Genomic DNA, 21,785 nt, shown 5'->3' on the forward strand with positions numbered 1-21,785 from the left:
GCTCAGCAAGCTTCTATTGACTTTTCCCCCCTCTTACTACTATTTCAGTCTGATTCCATAAGGAAGTTCTGACACCCAAATTATATGGCAGAATTAATGTTCCACTGAGCTGAGCAGACTGCCTTTTGATACCTACGTGATTGTCAATTATTAACTGTGGGAAGCCCCGGAAGGGATGGTGGGAGAGTTTGTGAGGGGAGGGGAGCGTAACCTTGCAGGCTGGGTAGTTCCTGTCTTCTTAGGGCAACTCTCTGGAGAACAGGGCAGCTGGAGTATTGGCACCTGATAAGGTGAATCTGGGTGAGGCACCAACTGCATCCACTATAAAAGTGGTTCATAAAGTATGTTACCCTGTCCAACAGGATCAGCATGGTAGCATACAGCAACAACAACGACAACATAACTTCTAAACTGGCACCATGCATTATTAGATTTTGTTTCATTTCTGTGTATCGGAAGCTGAATGAATTAGCAAACTGATTAGAGGAGAAACTTGTAGATCAGGAATCAATATAAAGTTTTAATAATTCATGAGATAAAGAACTAATTTAAGCACCCAGCAACTTCCATTCCAGCATTTATTGACCACTTACTGTGTGCCAGTTCTCATACTAGGCACTGGTGATCTAAAGTTAAACCAAACAGACGTGCCACCCTCCCTGCAAGAAGGGCTCTAAAATATAGTGGATTAATTATTACACATCTTAAACACATGGACAGATCTTGCACGAGAGCTGAATGTTCTTGTCAGATTAAAATAGACTTTCATGCTATATATTTTCAGCATTGTATGATAAGAAAATCCTCTTTCAGTTTTCAGCTCCTGCCCAGAAGATTTTTTGGTGTTTGGGTTTAACGGATGGAATAATGACATAATGGAAAAAATATACATGTTGTGATTGAACAGATAGGTATTTACATTCCAGAGCAGGACTCTTTCTGAAATTTAAACTTTGGCAAATTACCAAACAGATTTAAGCTTTTGTTTCTTTATCTCTAAAGAAAATGGCAATAAAAATACTTACCATGCAAGGTTAATATGTGGTATTCAAACAATGTTAGTTCTTCCTTCCAGAAACTATAAGCTGAACATGGGTTTTGAAAGAGGAAGATAAAATCAGAGACTATTCCCAATTACTTTAGGGTTATCTGACAATGAAAAATTCTGAATTTACACAATTTCTGTTCTGCATATTAGGATTGCTATGAATTTTTGGCATGTGCAGAAGTTTTGAATAGCAAGGCTTATTCTTGGTAAATGGAAAAATATTAATCCATTCTTATTTCTTCCATTTCAAAGAGCTGTCTGAGGGAAAAGGAGGCCACTGGTAGAGATTTTCTTTTTCTGTAACTGTAGTTTTCTATGACCTTTTCACAATCTTCATGAAGAGAGAAAAATTGGCTTACTTGACTAAGGGCCCCATAGGAAAGAACCAGTCTTCAGCTGCTCAGTAAATTCCTACAGGTTAGAAGATCTAGCTAAAAGGTAACAGGACCAAAAATGCAACGTTTTATGAGCCCTATTGCTGGGTCAAGACTAGACAAAAATGTAAAGAAGGCAGTGTTTGTCTTTGGTGTTCCTGATCTCTGCTTTCACTGCCCCCTTTGCCATCAACTTGGGTACCCAGGGCTCTCCAGTGCTTTCCCCCTTCTTCTTTATTGGAGGGTCTGTTAAATTAATTCTAATCAGAGCTATTTTCTTGTCAACAAGGGACATAGGACAAAGACAGAGGAATATATTAACAGTCAATTTGAGAAATGTATGAATCTGTAAGCAGTATAAGAAATATATTTAATGAACTCATGGATTTCTCCACTTAAATAAGACAGTTCAATGAGGTAAAATGAGCACTGGACAAGAGTAGTGGCCATGGGAGGTTTTTTCACTAATTCTCCCTTTTTGAGCAATAGCATAATAGCATTTCAACTTCCTTTTGTGGAATTACCTCTCCCCTATTAAGTGAAAACTTCTGAGACCACAAATCAAGGCACCTGCCTCACTGACTGAGGAGTGGGCAGATGACCCAAGAGTCGATCTGACTCTTTCTTCCTGGTCCTTGGACTCTTTAATGGAATGACCCAGGAGTAAGGACTGCGCGTGGCTCCTCTTGTTCAATGATTGCGCTCTGTCCAAACAGTTGAAAAGCTCTCCCTGAGACCACTGTAGCTGCCTGGTTTTGTCCTTTCTGATACTGGCACTTCAGGCTTTGCTCTGCTTCTGTGAGCACTCCATTATCTTCCAGCATGTTCCTTCTTCCGTAGGAGAGCCAGGGAGGCTACCGTTGCTTACAACCAAAGACCAACATCTGACTCAAGGTATCAGGAGACATGATGGCTCTGTGTGAAATCCTCAGCATCTCTGGTTTTATTTTTTCACATGTGAAAAGGAAGTGTGTGAACTACATGTTTTCTAGTTTCTCCTCTGAAAAGAAATAAATGTATAAGGCTAGCCCTCCTTAGAAGTCGTTGATAATTCTGAACATATGCCTATTCCTAGATGAATAGATTGAGGGATAATGCACTTTCCCATTAACTGTGACTTCTAATTTGGTCTTTTAGCGCACCCTCAGCCTCTAGGCCCTGGAGTCCATTTAAGGTCATTTAAGCAGAGGCCACAGCTGCAGTATCTGAATTATCTGGCTAAACATCCTAACTCCTTGGATATTTGCCAACCATATGCTAGATCAGGGCCCATCAGAATAGCCTCATTTTGAAAGACTATTTAAATGGCAAGAGAAATTACATCTGAGAGAAAGAAAAACATCATGGGTAAAGAGCCCAAGGAGCTGGCACAGCTGGGCATCGTTAGCAATAATCAAACCTGATCCAGTGCAAAAAGCAACCGGAAGTGAGGCGGGGGCAATGAGTGCGTGTGTATGTGTGCGTGTTTATGTGTGCATTTATGTATATGTTTGTATCTATGTGTACATCTGTATAAGAAAGTAAATGTGTAAACATTTTTTAAAAATCTTATTTCCTTTGTCTGCTTTTGCCCTCTTGATTGAGGGCTTGAATCTTTCTACTGTTTTCCAGTGGAAGTGTTTGATGTACTGAAATCCTCTTAGAATTTCCCAGGCTTCAGGGAAGTGACTTTGATGCTACAGACTCAGAGGAGGGGTAAATAATTGTATCATTTAAAGGAAAAAAAGTGCAAATATTAAACAGCTGCAGGAGAATCTCAGCAATGTGACAAACAGATCTACAAGAAATCTATATCCTTTTTTCCCCAGTTATTACCTATTTTATAATGATTAATTTTCTGATTATAAAACAATACCTTTACTTTAGAAAACACTAACTTGGAAAAATAACTGGAGTTTCTATAAAAGAGCAAATAAATATTGCCTATACTCTTACCATCCAGCTCTAGCCACTATATTTCTTGATGTATTTCCTTTCATTTGCAGAAGATGGTTTTTAATGAAAGAATCCAAATTTGGGATTTACTGAGCCTAGTTCAGGAATTCTTCTAATTCGGAACCTGCATTTAGTTACCAGTTTGTTACATAGAAACAAGAGGTCCCTTAGCAGCTCTTAATTTACCTTTAAAAATAGACTTTGAAAATAATTATCCTGCAGATTTTATTTTTGAAGCTTAAATTTGGCATTTTACATTTGCCCCCCGCCCAGTCCCACTCCCTCTCACTCACTCTATTGAACCAATCTTTGCTCACCTTCAAGTGTAAACCAAAAGCCCCCTCAACCACCCAAATCCACAGGACATGTCCAAATAGGAAGAGATAGTTGATAATCATTGAACACATGTGGCACGTACCTTACCAATGGTTGATTTTCTGTGGGTCGTCTCAATCCTCACAAAGCCTTATGATAAAGACATTATTAATGTGCTCATTTTACTGATGAGGGAACTAAATCTCAGGGAAATTAAATGACTTGCTCAAGATGGTCATAAACTAGTTACTGGAAAATTCGGCATTTCCGCTCAGGTCTACGTGATCGCAAAGCCACTGTGCTGCTGTAGTCTATGAGGGCAAAGAAAAAGCCATGCCTAGACAAAAGTCAGTGTTTAGTGCTCTTCATTCCCATCCAGAAGGAGCCCTTTTTGAAAGGGTATTCATTAAGGGCTTTCTGTATTGAGGTGGGTGAGATACTTTGAACATTACAGTGTTCCTAGGGAACACTGACCTTTAGAACATCAGAGCTGGCAGCTGTACTAAGTGTATCTAGCATCACTAAGTATGATCTCATTTAACTCCTTCAGTTTACAGATAAAAAACAGAGGCCTGGAGAGGTGACATTATAATTCCTTGGCAACAATAAGAGTATGGCCTAGAATCTGCGTTTCTTAATTCTCTCAATCTAGAGCTTTCTGATCACACCGAGGCTTCTTGGTTTCATAATGTAGACGAATCTGATGAAACAAAATGATTTTGAATGGATGTAGCAGAGCACTGCCTTTCCACGTACTAGGTGAATTTCCCTAGGTTCAATTTTTTTAGGCCAAGGCCACATAGTGGCTAATATTTACTTACTTTCAAGGTTTTATTTCTTTCTGATTTTGTCAGCAGAATCATAGGAGATTCAACCAATTCATATCTCTAAGTTTTAAAATCCCCACGTGCAACTTTTTTTGTACCATCTGTCCTATGTGTTGTTTTAATTTATGTGGAACCACATAAGCCAGAAGTTATGTCTGAAATAGTTTCATGTTGCAATGCGTGTCCCTTTTCTCCTTTTGGCTCTTTGTTGTAATTTTTAAAATGGAAAAACACGTCAAACACAAAGAGTAACCAAACGAAGCAAAAGTATAGAACGCAGTCCTTTCATGTAGTTTAACAGAAAAAGTAGTTTAGAAAATAGAAGTATAAATCAGTGTATATGGATTTATATCTGTTTGAATTCCTATGATTGGGCTCAAGTCTATTTACCTCGGAAGAGTTCATTGTGAATTTCCCATCATGAAATTCAGTGCTGCTCTTCAATCCAGAACTCAAGGCCACTACTGAAGCCCCTTTACCTTTGGTTTGGAAGGCACTTTCTCTCCCGTTGGTTTTGACCTCAAGCTTGATCTTGAGCCTCTGAGTTTGACTATTTAAAATAATTAGGTTACAGAAATAACAAAAACATTTCTCATTAGATAGAAATGATGAGAACAGAATGTCCATTTAATTTTATTCTGATAAATTGAGCTGGAATTCCCAGAAGACTGAATAAGAATAGACGGTGAAGGCAGATGTTATCAGATATGTAGACTTATGAAGTAATTCTGTGAAATGTCATTTGACTAAGTACATGATTTGCAGAACTAAGCTCTGTCAGTGCCACACCCAGGACATGAACTACAGTGTGCATTTCAAATAAGCACATGTGAATTTTCTATATTGATGCTTTTTCTTTGAGTTTGCTAAAGGCTTGAGTTATGTTAAATGAAATGCAGAGAAGGATATCTACATGCTGGGTGATGAGTGAGGGTGATGGATACCTATAATTTATACATCTAGAAATCTAATCTATCATTACTTTTGGAAGAAAAGCATTATATGTATGTGAAAGGAGTGACTATCTTTGTAACTCTCTTGCCTTTAAGAATTCTCATAAGTTAAATAAATCTAGTTTCATTTATATTTAGGTATGTAATAAAAAATGGTTACTTGTACATTTTTAATTGAAATATATTTGACATATAACGTTGTATAAACTTAAGGAATACAATATACTGACTTTGATACATTTACATACTGTAATATGATTGCCATTGTATCGATAATTAGCACCGCTACACTTTACATAATTATCATTTCTTTTTAGTGGCAGGAATAGTTAAGCTCTAGTCTCTTAGCAAGTTTGATGGTTATAATACAATATTGTTGTCTGTATTCACTATGCTGCACATTATTAGATTTCTAGGGCTTTTTAACTCCTTGTTGCAAGTTTGTACAAGGTTAAGTAGCATGTCCTATCTTGTCACCCCTCACCCCATCCCCTGGTAACCAGCATTTTCCTCTCTGTTTCTACAAGTTTGGCTTTTTTACATTCCACATACGAGTGAGTCATACATATAGTATTTGTCTTTCTCTGTCTGACTTACCTCACTTAGTGTAATGTTCTCGGGGAACATCCAGGTTGTCACAAATGGCAGGATGTCCTTCTTTCTCATGACTGAATAATATTCCATTGTGTATATATCCTGCAGCTTCTGAACTATGTATGTATTTGTGGGCACTTAGGTTGTTTTCATATCCTGGCTATTGCAAATAATGTTGCAGTAAACATGGGAGTACATACATCTCTTAAACATCCTGTTTTCATTTCCTTTAGGTGTATACCCAGAAGTAGAATTGCTGGATTATATGGTACATCTATTTTAAATTTTTTGAGGAACTTCCGTATTGTTTTCTATAGTGGCTGAACCAATTTACACTCCCACTAACAATGTACAAGATTTCGCTTTTCTCCACATCCTCACCAACACTTGTTATCGATTGCCCTTTTTTTTATTGTGGAGGGAGGTAATAAGATTTATTTATTTACTTACTTATGTTTATCTATCTATCTATCTAAAGTGGTGATACAGGGGATTGAACCCAGGATCTAGTCCATGCTAAGCAGGCCCTCTACCACTGAGCTCTACCCCACCAATTGTCTTCATAATGATAACCATTTAACAGGTGTGAGGTAATATCTCATTGTGGTATTGATTTGCATTCCCCTGACAACTAGTGATATTGAGCATCTTTTCATGTACCTGTTAACCATTTGGATGTCTTTGGGAAAATGTCTATTCAGTTCTTCTGCCCATTTTTAAATTGAATTATTTGAGTTTCTGTTATTGAGTTGTATAAGTTTGTACATTTTGATATTTAATTTAATATAATTACACAATATTAAAAAATATCCTATATCCTTTGGCACATGACAAAAAAAATTTATGCATCCAAAATTCCACATTTTTTTATGAGAAACCCTATTCTATGATGTTGGGTAATGCTCTCCTGTGTGGGGCTTAGATTCATTTATTATCAAATATTTTCTAAATGTCCACTATATGCCAGGCACTGGGTAGGTTCTGGGTATACAATGGTGAATGAGATACACATTACTCTTGCTTCCTGAAGCTTCCAGTCCCATGGGCAAGATAAATAAATAATTACAAACTGCAAAAACGCTATAAAAGAAACAAACAAGGAACTCTGGTAGGGGATATCTGGGGTGAAGGAGATAGGCAAGGAAGTCCTCCATGAAGAGATGACATTTAAATGGAATGTATGATGAAGAGAGATTGGGGGGAGGTGTCGCTTTTGGTTGTGCTACCATTTTTTGAGCCATAGGTCTGAGCTTAATTTTTAAATATATTCTCTAGCATCTCTATAATATGATGCCTATATTACAGATGAGCAAACCTAGGATTTAGTTACCAAGGCCACAAAGCTAGTAATAAGCGGGAGGGAGGTAGGAGGAAGGGACATAATCCTGGGTCTGACTCCAGAGTTCACAGCCTTCCATTTCTAGAAAAACTATCATAAAGGAATAATTAGAAATTCAAATACAAATTTAGCTAAAAGGATGAATCTTTCAACTCATTGTTTTTCAAATTCCCATTAGTCTTTTATTTGGGGGATGAGGAGGGATTTCAGATTGAGTTATAGTTTCATTTAATCATGCTCCTTCCATTTTTAAATGATTTCTGTATTAGAGGTAACCATCACAATTCTAGAAAAGATTTAATCAGGTTATACTTGGAAAAAGGCAAATAGAGAAGGAAGGGAATATATAATGCGAAAAGGCAAGAAGTAACCACAGAGGAGATGGAGTTTAAGTCTTTCATTTAGTGTTAAGCCTAAAAGAGTGTTTTCTCTCTACTACCTAAAGCTAATGAGAACTCTAGGATTACCTCAAATACAGTTTACAGGAGGAATTCTCAGATATTTTTTTCAGGAAGCTTTAACAAAGAGTGTTCACATATAATAGGCACATCTCCAGTATTTCCTTAATTCCATAGATATGTAGAAAATTAAGTAGAAACAGAAAACCTAGGGCAATAGAAAATATATTTGATGACATTTATATTGTTGGGTTTGAAAGTTACTGTACTTCTAATGATCAAGTACTAAATAAAGTAAGCAGAGAGAATATGAACTCTTGGTCAATTAGAATGTTTATCCTAATCCATGAGCTGGTTTGGACCCACTTAGATTATGGTCCTGTAGAAGTAAGTAATGAAAAAAACAAAAAAAAAAGCCAAACGATTACCCAAAACTTGGAAATAAGGCCAGAAAAAAAAAAAAATGGTGGGCAGCTTATCTTTCAATATAAAGCAGGGGCAAAGGTCAGCCAAGGGATGTGTAGGGAATACACTTACTTCATTCATAGCAACAGTTACTATTAATTAAAAGCCTAGACTCAGTGACACAGCTCACTACCTCAGAGGCATTGTCAGGAAGAGATGGTGGTGGAGCCTGGTAGAACAGATAACCCCAGAGATTTATGGCCCATTGGTCATTACCAGTTTATGTCTTAACCCAGCAATCTTCTTCTAATATTTCTTTGTTACATTTCCTATAAATACCCCAGCTTCTTAAATTCTTTTTGAACTTGTCATCACATCTTACTGGCTCTCCCATTAATTAATGAGTTTAAGAAAATCTGTTACATGTGTTAATTTTATATTTGCTGAGAGTCATGATTTTACTTTTTGAAAATTATTTTAACATGGAAGATAAAGAGTATGTTCATTGCTCAGTTTTATTGTGTTTTATTGATACTCCGTGAAATGGGGTTATTTGTAATTTGCTATGAGTATTCACTCCTATTATTTGATTTATAATTCACTATGTATATTTATGCCTGTTAAACCTCCACAGAAGTTTTATTCTTTTAAATTAGTGCTTCTGCAAGCAAACCCGCAAAACTTTTTAATTAGGTGAAGTATCCAAATTCAATGGACCCAATTGACGTTTGCAGTCAGGACCCTAATGCCCAGAATAGGCAAAGTAAGCAGAGGCCAATTTGGTGCTACAGCGAAAGTAATGCCAACATCATCACAGATCCCTCTGTACCTGATTTCTTCCTTTGCTTCATTCTCCTTTCATCCTCCTGTATATAATTTTCAGAATATGCTGAGACAGGTATTTTAAAGAGCAACTGAGTGGCCCAGTACTTCATATCTGTTTGCATGCCTTTGTTATTTGCTATTCGGTAAGGTGAATGGATACCCGCTTGCAAACAGCATCACCTATGCTTGGGTTCTATGCCTACAGTGTTCCCCTGATTTAAAAGAATATAGATTCCAATTTGACATGCAGTGCTCATTAATGGCCTTCTCCATTTCGTTCACTGGAAGTTAATGACAGTTAAGATTGCTTTCAATACGAGGAAACTCTTTGATGTGAATAAAGTGGACTGATAACGAAGCATTTGCTTACTGATCACATCTCATTTGTCTACATATATACATACATATGTAATGCAATGCTAATTGACTTAAGGTATTTTGTGTTTGTTATGCTAATGTGCTGTGGAAATAACCTTTAAAAGTCCCAGCTCAAAAGTATCCTGCTTAACAGAAAGTGATAACTTGAGCTTTGTGGGAGGTGGGTGATGTGTCAACACCATCAATACTTTTTCACTTTTGTAAAAACAAACAAACAAACAAAGTAGTTGAAATGTAAATGCTCCAACTTTGCCTGATCATTGTCAGGTGATTTCCATTACTCATAGCTGCTATGTATAAACCCGTAGGGAATTGCTGCATTATTGAAAAAGAAACTAGAAGTTTCCTTTGTGTTTTATGTTTACCTGCTGTACACAAGATAAACCATCATTAGGTCCTGGATGCTAAAGTTCAAGAAACGTCTCAACACTTCTCACTGTGTCCTGAAACTTGAAACTTTTCTAAAACAGTTATCTTGCTTTGACACCAACTGGAAGTGAAGTGATGTTTGGCAAGTCAGTTAACCTCTCCCTTCGAGGTTTCCTTATCTTGAAGAGGTGGTTATTGAAGTAGGTGATTGGGAGGATTTCTTTTCAGTAAGCATTTTTCAGTCTTTAATCTGAGCCTTCATCTAATGATACCCGGAGATTTATAGGCTATAACTAATTTGTGAATTTTCTTTAAAATAATGACACTTTACATCAGTGTTTACAGTTTACAGATTACTCTCAGAAACAGGTTTGTTCCCTTGTACTAACAGCTTTAGTTATGTAGTAAGTGCTCAGTGTATGTTTGTTGTGAATTAATACCTGCTACTACAAATGTTTAAACCCTCCTCGTTCAGGTTTGTCTTTTTCCAAATATTACAATGATAGATGAGAAAAACATTTGGCCTTTCCTCATTTTCCTGAGACAGGAGCAAAGAGGGCAGGGCACAACCTTTAAAAGAATGACATCCTTGAGGATATGACAAAACTGGTTGGAACCTAGTAGGCCCCAGATGGCAGAATTTTTTTTTTTTTTCTTTCCTGTGACTCCAAGGACCCTCACTTGGCGGGACATATCCCGGGGACTCTCTGGAGACCTGGGACGTGACTATCCTCTTGTGTTCCCGATTTTCCTGCAACATTCTTAATGGAGGTGAGTTAATTGTGTGCATTATAATGGAAGGTAAATATTTTCTTGAGTGATTTGCAATAGGTAAAATGTGGAAAGAGCACTGGATTTGGAGATTATTTCTAGCCTGGCTCTGTAACTCACTCGGACGATTCATATGTCTTATTTGTAAAGTGGGAATAATATCTCATAGTTGTGATATATATGAGAGCACTTTATCATCTGTGAAGTGCTTTACCAATGTGAGATAGTCTTATTCTTTCATTAACTTATACAACTCTAATACTGGATTAAGATCTCTTAATTCTTTTCCCCCAGGATTGAAATGTAAAACTGGAAAGGTTGATGATCTTATGCTCACAAAACCAAGTCAGAAGGCCAGGGCAGCTATGGCAAGGTTGCAGTTATCCATCACAAGTGAATGAAACAGAAGGATTAAACTTCCTAATCATTTTGATTACCTGGATAATGATAATAACTGACCAACTAGACATCAGCTAGTCATTCATATCCAGCATAAGTTGACCATAACAGATACAATCTTCTCCATTGTAGATAATTTAATGGAAAACAGCAGCCGTTAACAACACAGGATTGGAAGTAAGGAAACCTGGATTTAGCCTTCTGCTGATGACAAGGAATATGATCTAAAATTAATCACACAATCTTTCTGAGCTCCAGTTTCCACTTCTGTGAATTATGGTTGGGAATAAATGACTTTCATGTTTCCTTTTTGGCATCATTGCTGATTCCTGTTCCAGGCATGCCTTCCAGTGATGGAGTTGAGGTAGATATTTTCTTTTTGTTGCATTTTTATGTCTTCTCAAATTTATCTGGAATGGCATTTTAAACTGTTCTTTATTTTGTGCCTACCTACCATTGCATTTTAGGTTAGCCAAAACATCAGTCTTGGTTTTTATGATTTGAAGTTTGACAGGATGTTTCCAAAGGAAATTTAAATAGACTGATAATTAAATTTATTTTTTCACAATTCAGAGACTGAATTAAGTAGTTTCTTTTAAGAGCACAAATGATTTTCTCAACACAATCCAAATTAATAATAAAACAAAATGATTGTACTCTAAGATTATGTATACCTAAGTCATAAAATAGGACTTCCGATTTTATTAAATCAGATCAAATAAGATTTTTCTTCAACAGCACATTATCACTCAAGCTTAAAAATATTTTGAAAGTAGGTAAAGCAATACTCTAAGCTCATTTTTACAGAGAGGAATTCTGCTCGGGAAAACTAAACAAGTACATTACTTCCTGACACTAAGAGTGGTAAGGCTGGTGAGCCGTCTTCCAAGGAAACTAGAGAAAGTAGCTTCCCTTGAGACATGTAAAAGTGAATCAGCCTGGTGAGCAATTCATAAATCAACCTTCAATAGCTAATAGGAACCAAGGCCTCCCTATGAGATCACATACTTTGTCACCATTTATTCATTTACCTGTTAACCTTATTTGTCAGTTATAAAGGCCAAATAAGTAAGATGTGAGAACTCAGAGAAATGCCTCAGGACTGTAAAATGTTCTTGAAGTAGGATCAAGCAAGATGGGGGCTAAGCACTGGGTGTCTGCAGCTGGCAACTCTTTGCAGCTTTGTTAGTGTCTGCCACATGGGGTACACTGTTATGGTACAAAATCAGGGCTCTGTGCAGCAAAGAGGAAATGGCTGTTGGTAAGGCAACACTGTCCTCCAGCGTACTATCCAGCACTTATATCTGATTGATTTCCTCTGAGTGAGTGCTTGTTCAAGTATGATTTCCAACTTTTACTCCCTTTCTTTTAAGCTCCAGAGCTGCTAGAAAAGAAAAAAAGAAATCCATGCAAAATAGAAAATAAAAACAAAGCTAACAACTTCTTTCACATGAGCATTACTGAGGTAACTGGCATGAACGATAGAACACCGAAGAACAGTTTGTAAGGCACTGTTTGAGTTTGTCAATTTTTAAAACGTTGTGTCTTCCAAAAATAAAGACATAATCTGGGATTAGACTGGCGTGCACAAAATTGACCTATCAACTCGCTTGTTTATATCTGGTATGTGTTTTTTTAAAATCCATTTCCTGTTTACCTATATACCTGATTAACTAAAATTTTCCATTCTCTCAGTAAAACTTGCCCATTGAAGCTTACAATGCTGAAGACTCAAGGCTAGGGAGGCTGTTCTCTAGGACACTCTGCACATCCTCTCTCCCAGTTGTGTAGTACACTTAGCAGGACTCAGTGGTGCTTTTCTAAGCTGTTCGTAATGGTTGTACTCATTACTGTAATAATGTCAACTGAGTATTAGATTACCAAAGAAATATGAATATCAAAATAAAAATGCTGTCTTGTGAGAACTAGGTTGACAAAAAGTAATTCGAAATAGATCATTTGACTAAAGCTAAAACTATAAAACATTTAGAAGAAAACATGGGAGACAATCTTTTTTTTTTTTTTTTTTTTTGGTTTACAATGTTGTCTTAGTTTCTGCTATACAGTAGTTATTCAGCTATACATATATATACTTTTTAATATTCTTTTCCATTATGGTTTATTAAAAGATATTGAATATAATTTCCTGTGCTATACAGTAAGACCTTGTTGTTTATCTGTTTTATATATAGTAGTTTGTACCTGCTAATTCCAAACTCCTAATTTATCCCTCCCTTCCCTTTCCCCTTTGGTAACCATAAGTTTGTTTTCTATGTCTGTGAGTCTATTTCTGTTTTATAAATAAGTTCATTTGTATTATATTTTAGATTCCACATATAAGTCATATTGTATGATATTTGTCTTTCTCTGTCTGACTTACTTCACTTAGTATGATAATCTCTAGGTCCATCTATGTTGCTGCAAATGGCATTTCATTCTTTTTCATGGCTGAATAACATTCCATTTTGTATATTTACCACATCTTCTTTACCCATTTTTTCCATCAGTGGACATTTAGGTTGCTTCCATGTCTTGGCTATTGCAAATAGTGCCTCTGTGAATATTGGAGTGCATGTATCTTTTCAAATTAGAGTTTTCTCTGAATATATGCCCAGGAGTGAGATTGTTGGATCATATGGTAACTCTGTTTTTAGTTTTTTAAGGAACTTCCATACTGTTTTCCCTAGTGGCTGCACCAATTTATATTCCCACCAACAGTGTAGGAGGGGTTCACAGGAGACAGTCTTTGAGAATTTGGCTTAAGCTAAATTTTTTTAAATGGAACACAAAAAGCACAAACTATAAAAGAAAAAAAATCAATAAAATGGACTTTATTGAAATGAAAACCTTTTGATCTCTGAAAGAAAATGAAAAGGCAAGCCTGAACTGGGAGAAAATATTTGCAACATATATACTTGATAAAAGACATATCCACAATAATAAATAAGTAGAAAACTATGTAATTCAGTAAGATTATATATCTAATAATAAATAACCCAATTAAAAATGATCAAAATGGTTGAACAAATAAGTAAATTGATGGTGTATGGTAGGAGCCAGATTTTTCCCTGTTGCGGAGGGAAGTTTTGGAAGAACCAAAAGAGAAGCCTAGAATGAACCCTGCGGTACTGGATTAGAGTTGGAGACATCTTATGTGTTCACTTAATATACACACAAATAGATAGATAAGAAACAATGATAGATCTGTATGTATACATGAGTTACTGCATGCAATAACCTAGTTCTTTCTGCTAAGAGAGCACAGGGAATTTCAAGTGCAGCTGGGCCTCATGAGAACGGGGAAGTGGTCTATACACTCCAGCCTCATCTGGTAGAACTCATCAGGTAGCTTCTCTCCTCTGATGCGCTCTGTGGTCACGTGGTGTCTTGATTCTCTCACCTAATGCTGCTACATCCTTCAATTTTTCTTACAACTGGCTTTTTCTGCTTATGGAACTCCACGCGCACGATTGCAAATAGCCACATGCTTAAAGTCCACATTACCTAAGAGCTCAGCGCCCACCACCATCTAACCCATTTAATCTCTCTGCCTCTTAGATCTAGTTCTTCAGGGAGGATATCATTGAGCTGGCTTGGGTTGGCTGTGTCTGGGGAGCATGGTTACTTGTGTAAACACGGCTGCAGGGCAAGCAGCTTCATGGGTGTGCAACCTGTGCGGCCACATGGTGTCCTGGGCTCAGAAGGGCTCTGCATACTCGCTTTAACGTGCCACTGACTCTGTCATGAAATTCTTAATTTTTCAAGTAAGCACCTTATAAATGATGTAGCCAGTCCTGTTGCTGGGCTTAGCTGCGGGGCAAGATTTGGTGCCATGGACAGCTTCTCTTATAAGGAGATGCTAGCAGATAGTGAATATTTGGTGTATTTAGAGGCTTGATTTTCAAAACGAGGCTTCTTCCTTCTTTGTAGTCATATCCCTGCTTAGTGTCTCATTCATCTTATCAGAAAGTATCAGTTCCTAATAGGTGCTAAGTTCTGTGCTAGGCATGGAACACACTCGGTGAACAAGACAGATTTAGTTCCTTTTGTCATGGAACTCAGTGTCAAGCCAAGTTTACCCCAGTCCTAAAGTGACTGCCTTGTTCAGTTCTTTCTCAAGGAACTGACATTCTGTTGGGAAGGAATCTCTGATGCTTCTATCCTGAAGCTTCCTGTCTGCTCTGGTCGTAGCTCAGGCAAGTATAACGGAAAGACATGCTGAGACCTCAGTGGCAGAGACTGGTAGGGAAAAGAAGCCAGTAATAGGATTTGTAGATTTGCCAGGATCAGGTCTCCTTTATTGCCCCACTTCAAGCACACTCAGTCCTGGAAGACCGATAATCAGCAACCCAACATGGCAGGTCCAAGGGGCATAGTAAGCTTGCTTCCAGCTGTCATTGACACCCAAGTTAGTTTTATTCTATAGGAAGTGGGGGTGCAAGGCATCGGGGAGCAGTAAACCTCAGATGGGTAGCAACATTGTGGTTTTTAAGTCCTGAATTTATTTTGTATCAAGATCCCTAGCTAACCGCTGGGAATATAAGGAAACAAGGCCTTCCTAGTGGAAAGTGCTGGAAGGAGAAATGAGGAGATATGACATTAGTCAAGTATATAGATGCTCAGAAATCAATAAAAATCAAATAAGGAAGCCAATGTAGAAGACGTTGAAGACCTTAAGAGAAGGCTGAGCTCCCTGGACTCCCCTCAAATCATGGTCAACACAACACCATGATGATTTTCAGACCCAATGAGCTGCTGATGGTTCCTTGTATTGCTCAGAAGCGGCTCGGGAACCCAGTGCGGCTGAGTCCGCAGGTTGAAGATACCAGAATCTACAACTGATCTAATTTGCTTAAATGCGTAAATTTGTGAATATTGTTTAACTCTGCAGTTATTCACTGCCGAATGTGAATCACCTTTCAAGATACTCATCTACTTCGTGGTATACTTTCCATTTTCTGACAACTTCGCTAGAGCATCCTTTATGATCTGTTTCCTGCAGTGAAGCCAACTTGCTGTGGCAGAAACTGCTACCCCTTCTTCCTGAATAAGAGAACACCTGAATTTGGCTTGATCACATGGCTGCCCAACTTTATTTCTCAGCATCGCTTGCAGCAAGATGCGGCGTATGGAAGATTAAGTTTTGCCGGTGTGATGTGACTGGAAATGCCGTGCGCAACTTCAGCATTATTTCCTTAAGAATAAAGCCGCTTGCCTGGGACTCTTAGTTTCTCTCTTTCCACTGACTGAATAATGGTTTCAACTGCAGCAACGTTCCTGACCTGAAGAGTAGCAGACACAAGAATCGAGGTCCCAGGATGATCTCACCAAATTGAGCCCACCCACCAGTTTGGGACTGTTAAGTGAGAGAAAAACAATCACTTTTAACCCACTGCTTTTGGGGTCTCTTCCTTACAGTGCTGTAGCCTATGCTCCAATTCACCCATTTGTTGAGGACTGCCTTGTAAGAGGCACTGTGCTCTAAGCGTTTGTACCTATTATCTCATTCACTTCTCTCAACCACACTGTCAACACAGATCTAATATCCCTATTTTATAGGTTGCTAAATTGAGGCTCAGAGAAGTTAAGCGACTCACTCAACATTGCACAGCTGCTACACGGCATAAGCCTTCAAATTCAGGGCTGTTTGACTGCATAGTTCTTGTTTTATCTCCCACATTTTGCTACTGAGCCTTTCAGGAGTTTTGTTTCTCCTGCTAGTGTGGCCTTACAGAAATGTCAGTTGCACATGGTAAAACACTCCCCTCCCTCTATCCCACTTTCCTCATGGAAAAAAAAAGCAGAGAGTTTAATACACATTACTATTAAAGGTAATAAAACAAGTGGGATGGGCCATTTCCAGTTACCCTGTTTACCCCTTTGATTCTATCTGCACTTTCTTCTTGTAACATTATTAATGAGGCTATAACTCTGTGTACCCAAGGAGCCATTTTCTATAATAAGTTTCCTTTTCTGATTTATAACTGAAGGGAAGCTCTGAGACTGTTAGAAAAATTAACCTTTCAACTATATAAGATTCTTATTGCTTGTGTATATTTTTTAATTACAGGAGAATGTCATCAGTAGATATAAATATAGTCTCTACCTACCCGCACAACAGAATGACGGATTAACTGCTTTTTTTTTTTTAATCTGGGGAAGCCTCAGTAGCAGGAAGGGTACGAGTCAGGTAGACTTGAACTCTGACAAATTCATACTTTACTGTTTAAAGCCAGGAAGTGCTGAGATTAAAAACACACCAATATCGTCAGGAAACAGTTGTGACTGTGTGGTACTGGGAGAGAGGATGTGGTCTAAGTCATATAAATAACAAATATTTGAGCTCACTAATTGTCAGACACTACAGGGACACACAATTTTACTGCATTTCACTTTAGTGTGCCTCCCAGACATTGTGTTTTTTTTACAAGTCAAAGATTTGTGGCAAGCCTGTGTTGAGCAAGTCTATCAGTGTAATTTTCCAACAGCATTTGCTCACCTTGTGTCCCTGTGTCACTGTTTGGTAAGTCTTGCAATATTTCAAACTTTTTCATTATTATTATATTTTGTATGGGGACCTGTGATCAGTGATCTTTGATGTTATTATTGTAATTGTTTTGGGGTGCCATGAACTTGATGATAAAAGACAGTGAACTCAGTACATAAATGTTGTGTGTGTTCTCACTGCTCCACTGACTGACCATTCCCTCCCTTATCTCTCTCTCTCTCTCTCTCTCTCTCTGTCTTTGGACCTCCCTATTCCCTGAGACACATCAATATTGAAATTACACCAATTAATAATCCTACAATATCCTCTAAGTATTCAAATGAAAGGAAGAGTCGCACGTCTCTCACTTTAAAACAAAAGCTAGAAAGGACTAAGCTTAGTGAGGAAGGCATGTTGAAAGCAGACATAGATAAAAAAAAAAACGAGGCCTCTTGCACCAAACAGTTAGCCAAGCTCTGAGTGCAACAGAACAGTTTTGAAGGAAATTAAAAGTGCTACTCCAGTGAACACACGAATGATAGGAAAGTAATTGCTGATACGGAGAAAGTTTGGTCAGGATAGATCAAACCAGCTACAAAATCCTCCTTAAACCAAAGCCTAATCCAGAGGAAGTAAGACCCTAAGCCCTTCAGTCTGTGAAGGCTGAGAGAGGTGAGGAAACTGCAGAAGAAAAGCGTGAAGCCAGCAGAGACTGATTAGTTCAGGAGGTTTAAGGGAAAAGCCATCTCCATCATGTAAGAGTGCAACATGAAGCCGCAAGTTTTGATGTAGAAGCTGCAGCAAATTATCCAGAGGATCTGGCTCAGATCATTAATGAAGGTGGCTACACTAAGCAACAGATTTTCAGTGTGGAAGAAACAGCCTCCTATTGGAGGATGATGCTATTTAGGGCTTTCATGGAGAAGTCAGTGTCTTTCATGGAGACGTCAATGAAGCTTCAAAGCTTCAAAGGACAGGCCGACTCTCTCATTAGGGGCTAATGTAGCTGGTGACTTGAGGTTGAAGCCAATGATCATTTAGCATTTGGAAAACCCTAGGGCCCTTAAGAATTATGAAAAGTCTACTCTTCCTGTGCTCTGTCAGTGGACGACAAAGCCTGGATGACAGCACATCTGTTACAACATGGTTTATTAAATCTTTTTAGCCCACTGTTGAGAACTACTGCTCAGAGAGATTTCTTTTAAAATATGACTGGGAGACTGTGTTTCTAGGAATTTATCCATTTCTTTTGAGTTGTCTATTTCATTGGCATATAGTTGTTTGTAGTAATCTCTTATGATCCACTGTATTTCTGTGATGTCAGTTGTAACTTCTCTTTCATTTTTATTTTGGTTCTCTCTCTTTTTTCTTGATGGATCTGGCTAAAGGTTTATCGATGTTGTTTATCTTTTCAAAGAACCAGCTCTTAGCTTTATTAATCTTTTCTATTGTTTTTGTTTTTTTTGGTCCCTATTTCATTTATTTCTACTCTGATTTTTATTATTTCTTTCCTTCTACCAACTTTGAGTTTAATTTGTTTTTCTAGTTCCTTTACCTGTAATTATTTATTTGAGATTTTAAAAAATTTCCTGAAGTAGGTTTATATTATTATAAACTTCCTGCTTAGAACTGCCTTTGCTGCATCCATAGATTGTGAATCCTTGTGCTTCCATTTTCATTTGTCTCCAGGTATTTTTTAAATTTCCTCTTTTATTTCTTCAGTGACTCCTTGATTGTTTGGCAGCATGTTGTTCAGGCTCCATGTTTTTGTGATTTTTGTAGTTTTTTTTTTTTCTTGTAGTTTATTCTAGTCTCATAATACTGTGGTAAGAAAAGATGCTTAATATAATTTCTATTTTCTTAAATTACTGAGACTTGTTTTGTGACCTAGCATGTGATCTATCCCGGAGAATATTACATATGCATTTGAAAAGAATATATATTCTGCTGTTTTTGGATGAAATGTCCTGTATGTATCTGTTAAAGCCATTTGATATGGTATGTTATTTAAGGCCAGTATTTCTTCATTGATGTTCTGTCTGAGTGAGCTGTCCCTTGATGTAAATGGATGTTAAATTCCCTTCCTATTATTGTACTACTTTCAATTTCTCCCTTTATGTTTGTTAATTTTTTCAATGTATTTATGTGCTTTTATGTTGGGTGCATGTATATTTATAATGACTATATATCCTTATTGAATTGATCCCTTTATGATTACCTAATGTTTTTCTTTGTCTCATGTTACAGTCTATGTTTTTAATTCTATTTTGCCTGATATAAGTATTGCTACTCCTGCTTTCTTTTTGTTTCCATTTACATGGAATGCCTTTTTCCTTCTTTTAATTTTTATTCTGTATGTGTCTCTAGATCTCAAGTGAGTAGGTAGCATATAGATGAGTCTTGTTTTTGAATCCATTCTGCCGCTCTGTCTTTTGATTGAAGCATTTATTCCGTTCACATTTAAAGTAATTATTGGTAGATATGTACTCATTGCCATTTTGCTGACTGTGTTCAGGTTGTTTGTGTAAGTCTTTTTTATTGTTTTCTTCTTCTTTTGCTCTCTTCCCTTCTGACTTGATGATAATCTTTATTGTTATGTTTTAATGCCTCTCGTTTTTTGTGTATCTGTAATAGGTTTTGGGTTTGTTGTTGCCTTTGTCTGTCTATCTATCTATCTATCTATCTATCTATCTATCTATCTATCTGTCTATCTATCTATCTAGTTGATGATCTCTTAAGTTAAATGCCTTCTAACCACCCTACATTTATACTTCTTCCCAGTGTTTAATGTTTTTGACATCTTATTTACATATTTTTGTTTCATGTCTCCCTTAACTACTTATTGTAGATATAGATGATTTTACTACTTTTGTTTTTTAACCTTCCTACTATCTCTATAAGTGGCTGATCTATTACCTTTATTGTATGTTTGCCTTTACCTGCTGGTGTGCAGGGCTGTGTCCCAGGACTAATAGGTTAGAAGGAAAATATTTAAATGTTGTTTGCCAGTGCCAGTGTGAACAATGCCTGTTGCCGCTGTCTCTGTTCCCAAGGGGGTCCTGGTTAGTTCCTGCCTCTCCAAGAGGCTCTCCAAAATCAACAAGTGGGTCTTATCCAGGCTTCTTTCAAACGACTGCCTCTGTGCTGGGACTCAGAACGTGTGACACTTTGTGCATGATCTTTAGGAGCAGTCTCTGTTACCTATGGTCCTCCAGCTCTCTTCAACACAAACCCCGTGGGTTTTCAAAGCCAAATGTTCTGAGGGCTTATTTTCCCAGTCAGGACTCCTGGTTGAGAGATCCTAGTGTGGGTTCAGACACCTCACTTCCTGGGGAAGACTTTATTTTTGTCATATTCCTCCCATTTGTGGGTCACTTGCCCAAGGATGTAGGTCCTGACTGTACTGCTTCTCTACCCCCCATACTGATCAACTTGTGGTTCCTTCTTTATGTCTTTAGCTGTGGAAATTCTTTTCTGCTAGTCTTCACATCATTCTCATAGATGGTTGCTCTGTAAGTAGTTAGAATTTTCATGTTGTTCGTGGGAGGAGGTGAGTTCAGGGTGTTTCTACTCCTCCATCTTGGCCACCTCTTGTCTTAGTTTTCTTCACAAGTTAAAAATAGCTATTTAGGTAAGATATTCATGGAGGAGAATATGATCAATACTTTACTCACTTGAAAATTCTCCTTGAAAACTTGAAACTCTCATGTAAATCTCTTGTATTTACCATCTATACCCTCTTTTCTCAAAAGGAGCAATAGAAAACACAGAATATTGCTCCCTAATGATAGTTTATGTTAGATGTTTATTTAGTCACTCCTCAGAATGAAAGTTTGTAGTGGGGATTGAGTGCACAGGACTTTCCAAGGGGGGAAAACAAAGTCACTTAAGCTCTTTAAATTTTTCATTCACTTCATAGTACATTATTTTTTTTATCTCTCTCTCTCTCTCTCACACATACACACACACACACACACAGACACACAACACAGAGAGAAACTAAAATACTCCACAGAGTGTTTTAATAGTAAGATTAAATCTATGTCCTTTTACTGGTCAGTCCTCTTTCATGTGCATAATTACTTCCAAGGACAAAAAAAAAAAAAAAAAGAAGTCTCATCTCAAACATCTGTATATTTAACATATAATTCTCCTGCTAGATTTACTTTGGATTTAGTTCTCAAAGATAGACTCTAATATCTTTAACTGAAGCTTTAAAAAATAGATTTTACATACCCAGCCTCTATTCTGAATTCTAGGGAGATACCTCCTCACTATGTTTCAAATTTTAACAAGAACTGTCTTATCTTCCAATATCCACTTTAAAAAATATTTTCCATACTCTTTCTGACTGTTATCTCCTTACAA

At 37.4% G+C, this 21,785-nt stretch overlaps 1 protein-coding gene across 49 annotated transcripts in view; it reads left to right on the forward strand.

Annotated features, from left to right (window-relative positions):
* Positions 1–21,785, forward strand: part of LOC123615538 (uncharacterized) — a 206,233-nt gene that overhangs the window by 71,227 nt on the left and 113,221 nt on the right. For 29 of the 49 annotated variants that reach the window (XR_012510846.1, XR_012510849.1, XR_012510851.1 and 26 more), the window contains one exon: positions 10,433–10,531. The exons of 14 other annotated variants lie outside the window; for them this stretch is intronic. Coding sequence is in view for 5 of the 35 variants with exons in the window: in XM_074375430.1 (XP_074231531.1) it covers positions 10,433–10,531 (99 nt within the window). In the remaining 30 variants the exon portion in view is untranslated. Of the gene's footprint in view, positions 1–10,432; positions 10,532–11,062; positions 11,295–15,932; positions 16,102–21,785 lie in introns of those variants that run through there. 6 more of the 49 variants (XM_074375429.1, XM_074375428.1, XR_012510853.1 and 3 more) reach the window with 5 other exon arrangements.

This window comes from Camelus bactrianus, chromosome 12 (genome assembly GCF_048773025.1).
Source record: "Camelus bactrianus isolate YW-2024 breed Bactrian camel chromosome 12, ASM4877302v1, whole genome shotgun sequence".
NCBI classification, from domain to species: domain Eukaryota; kingdom Metazoa; phylum Chordata; class Mammalia; order Artiodactyla; family Camelidae; genus Camelus; species Camelus bactrianus.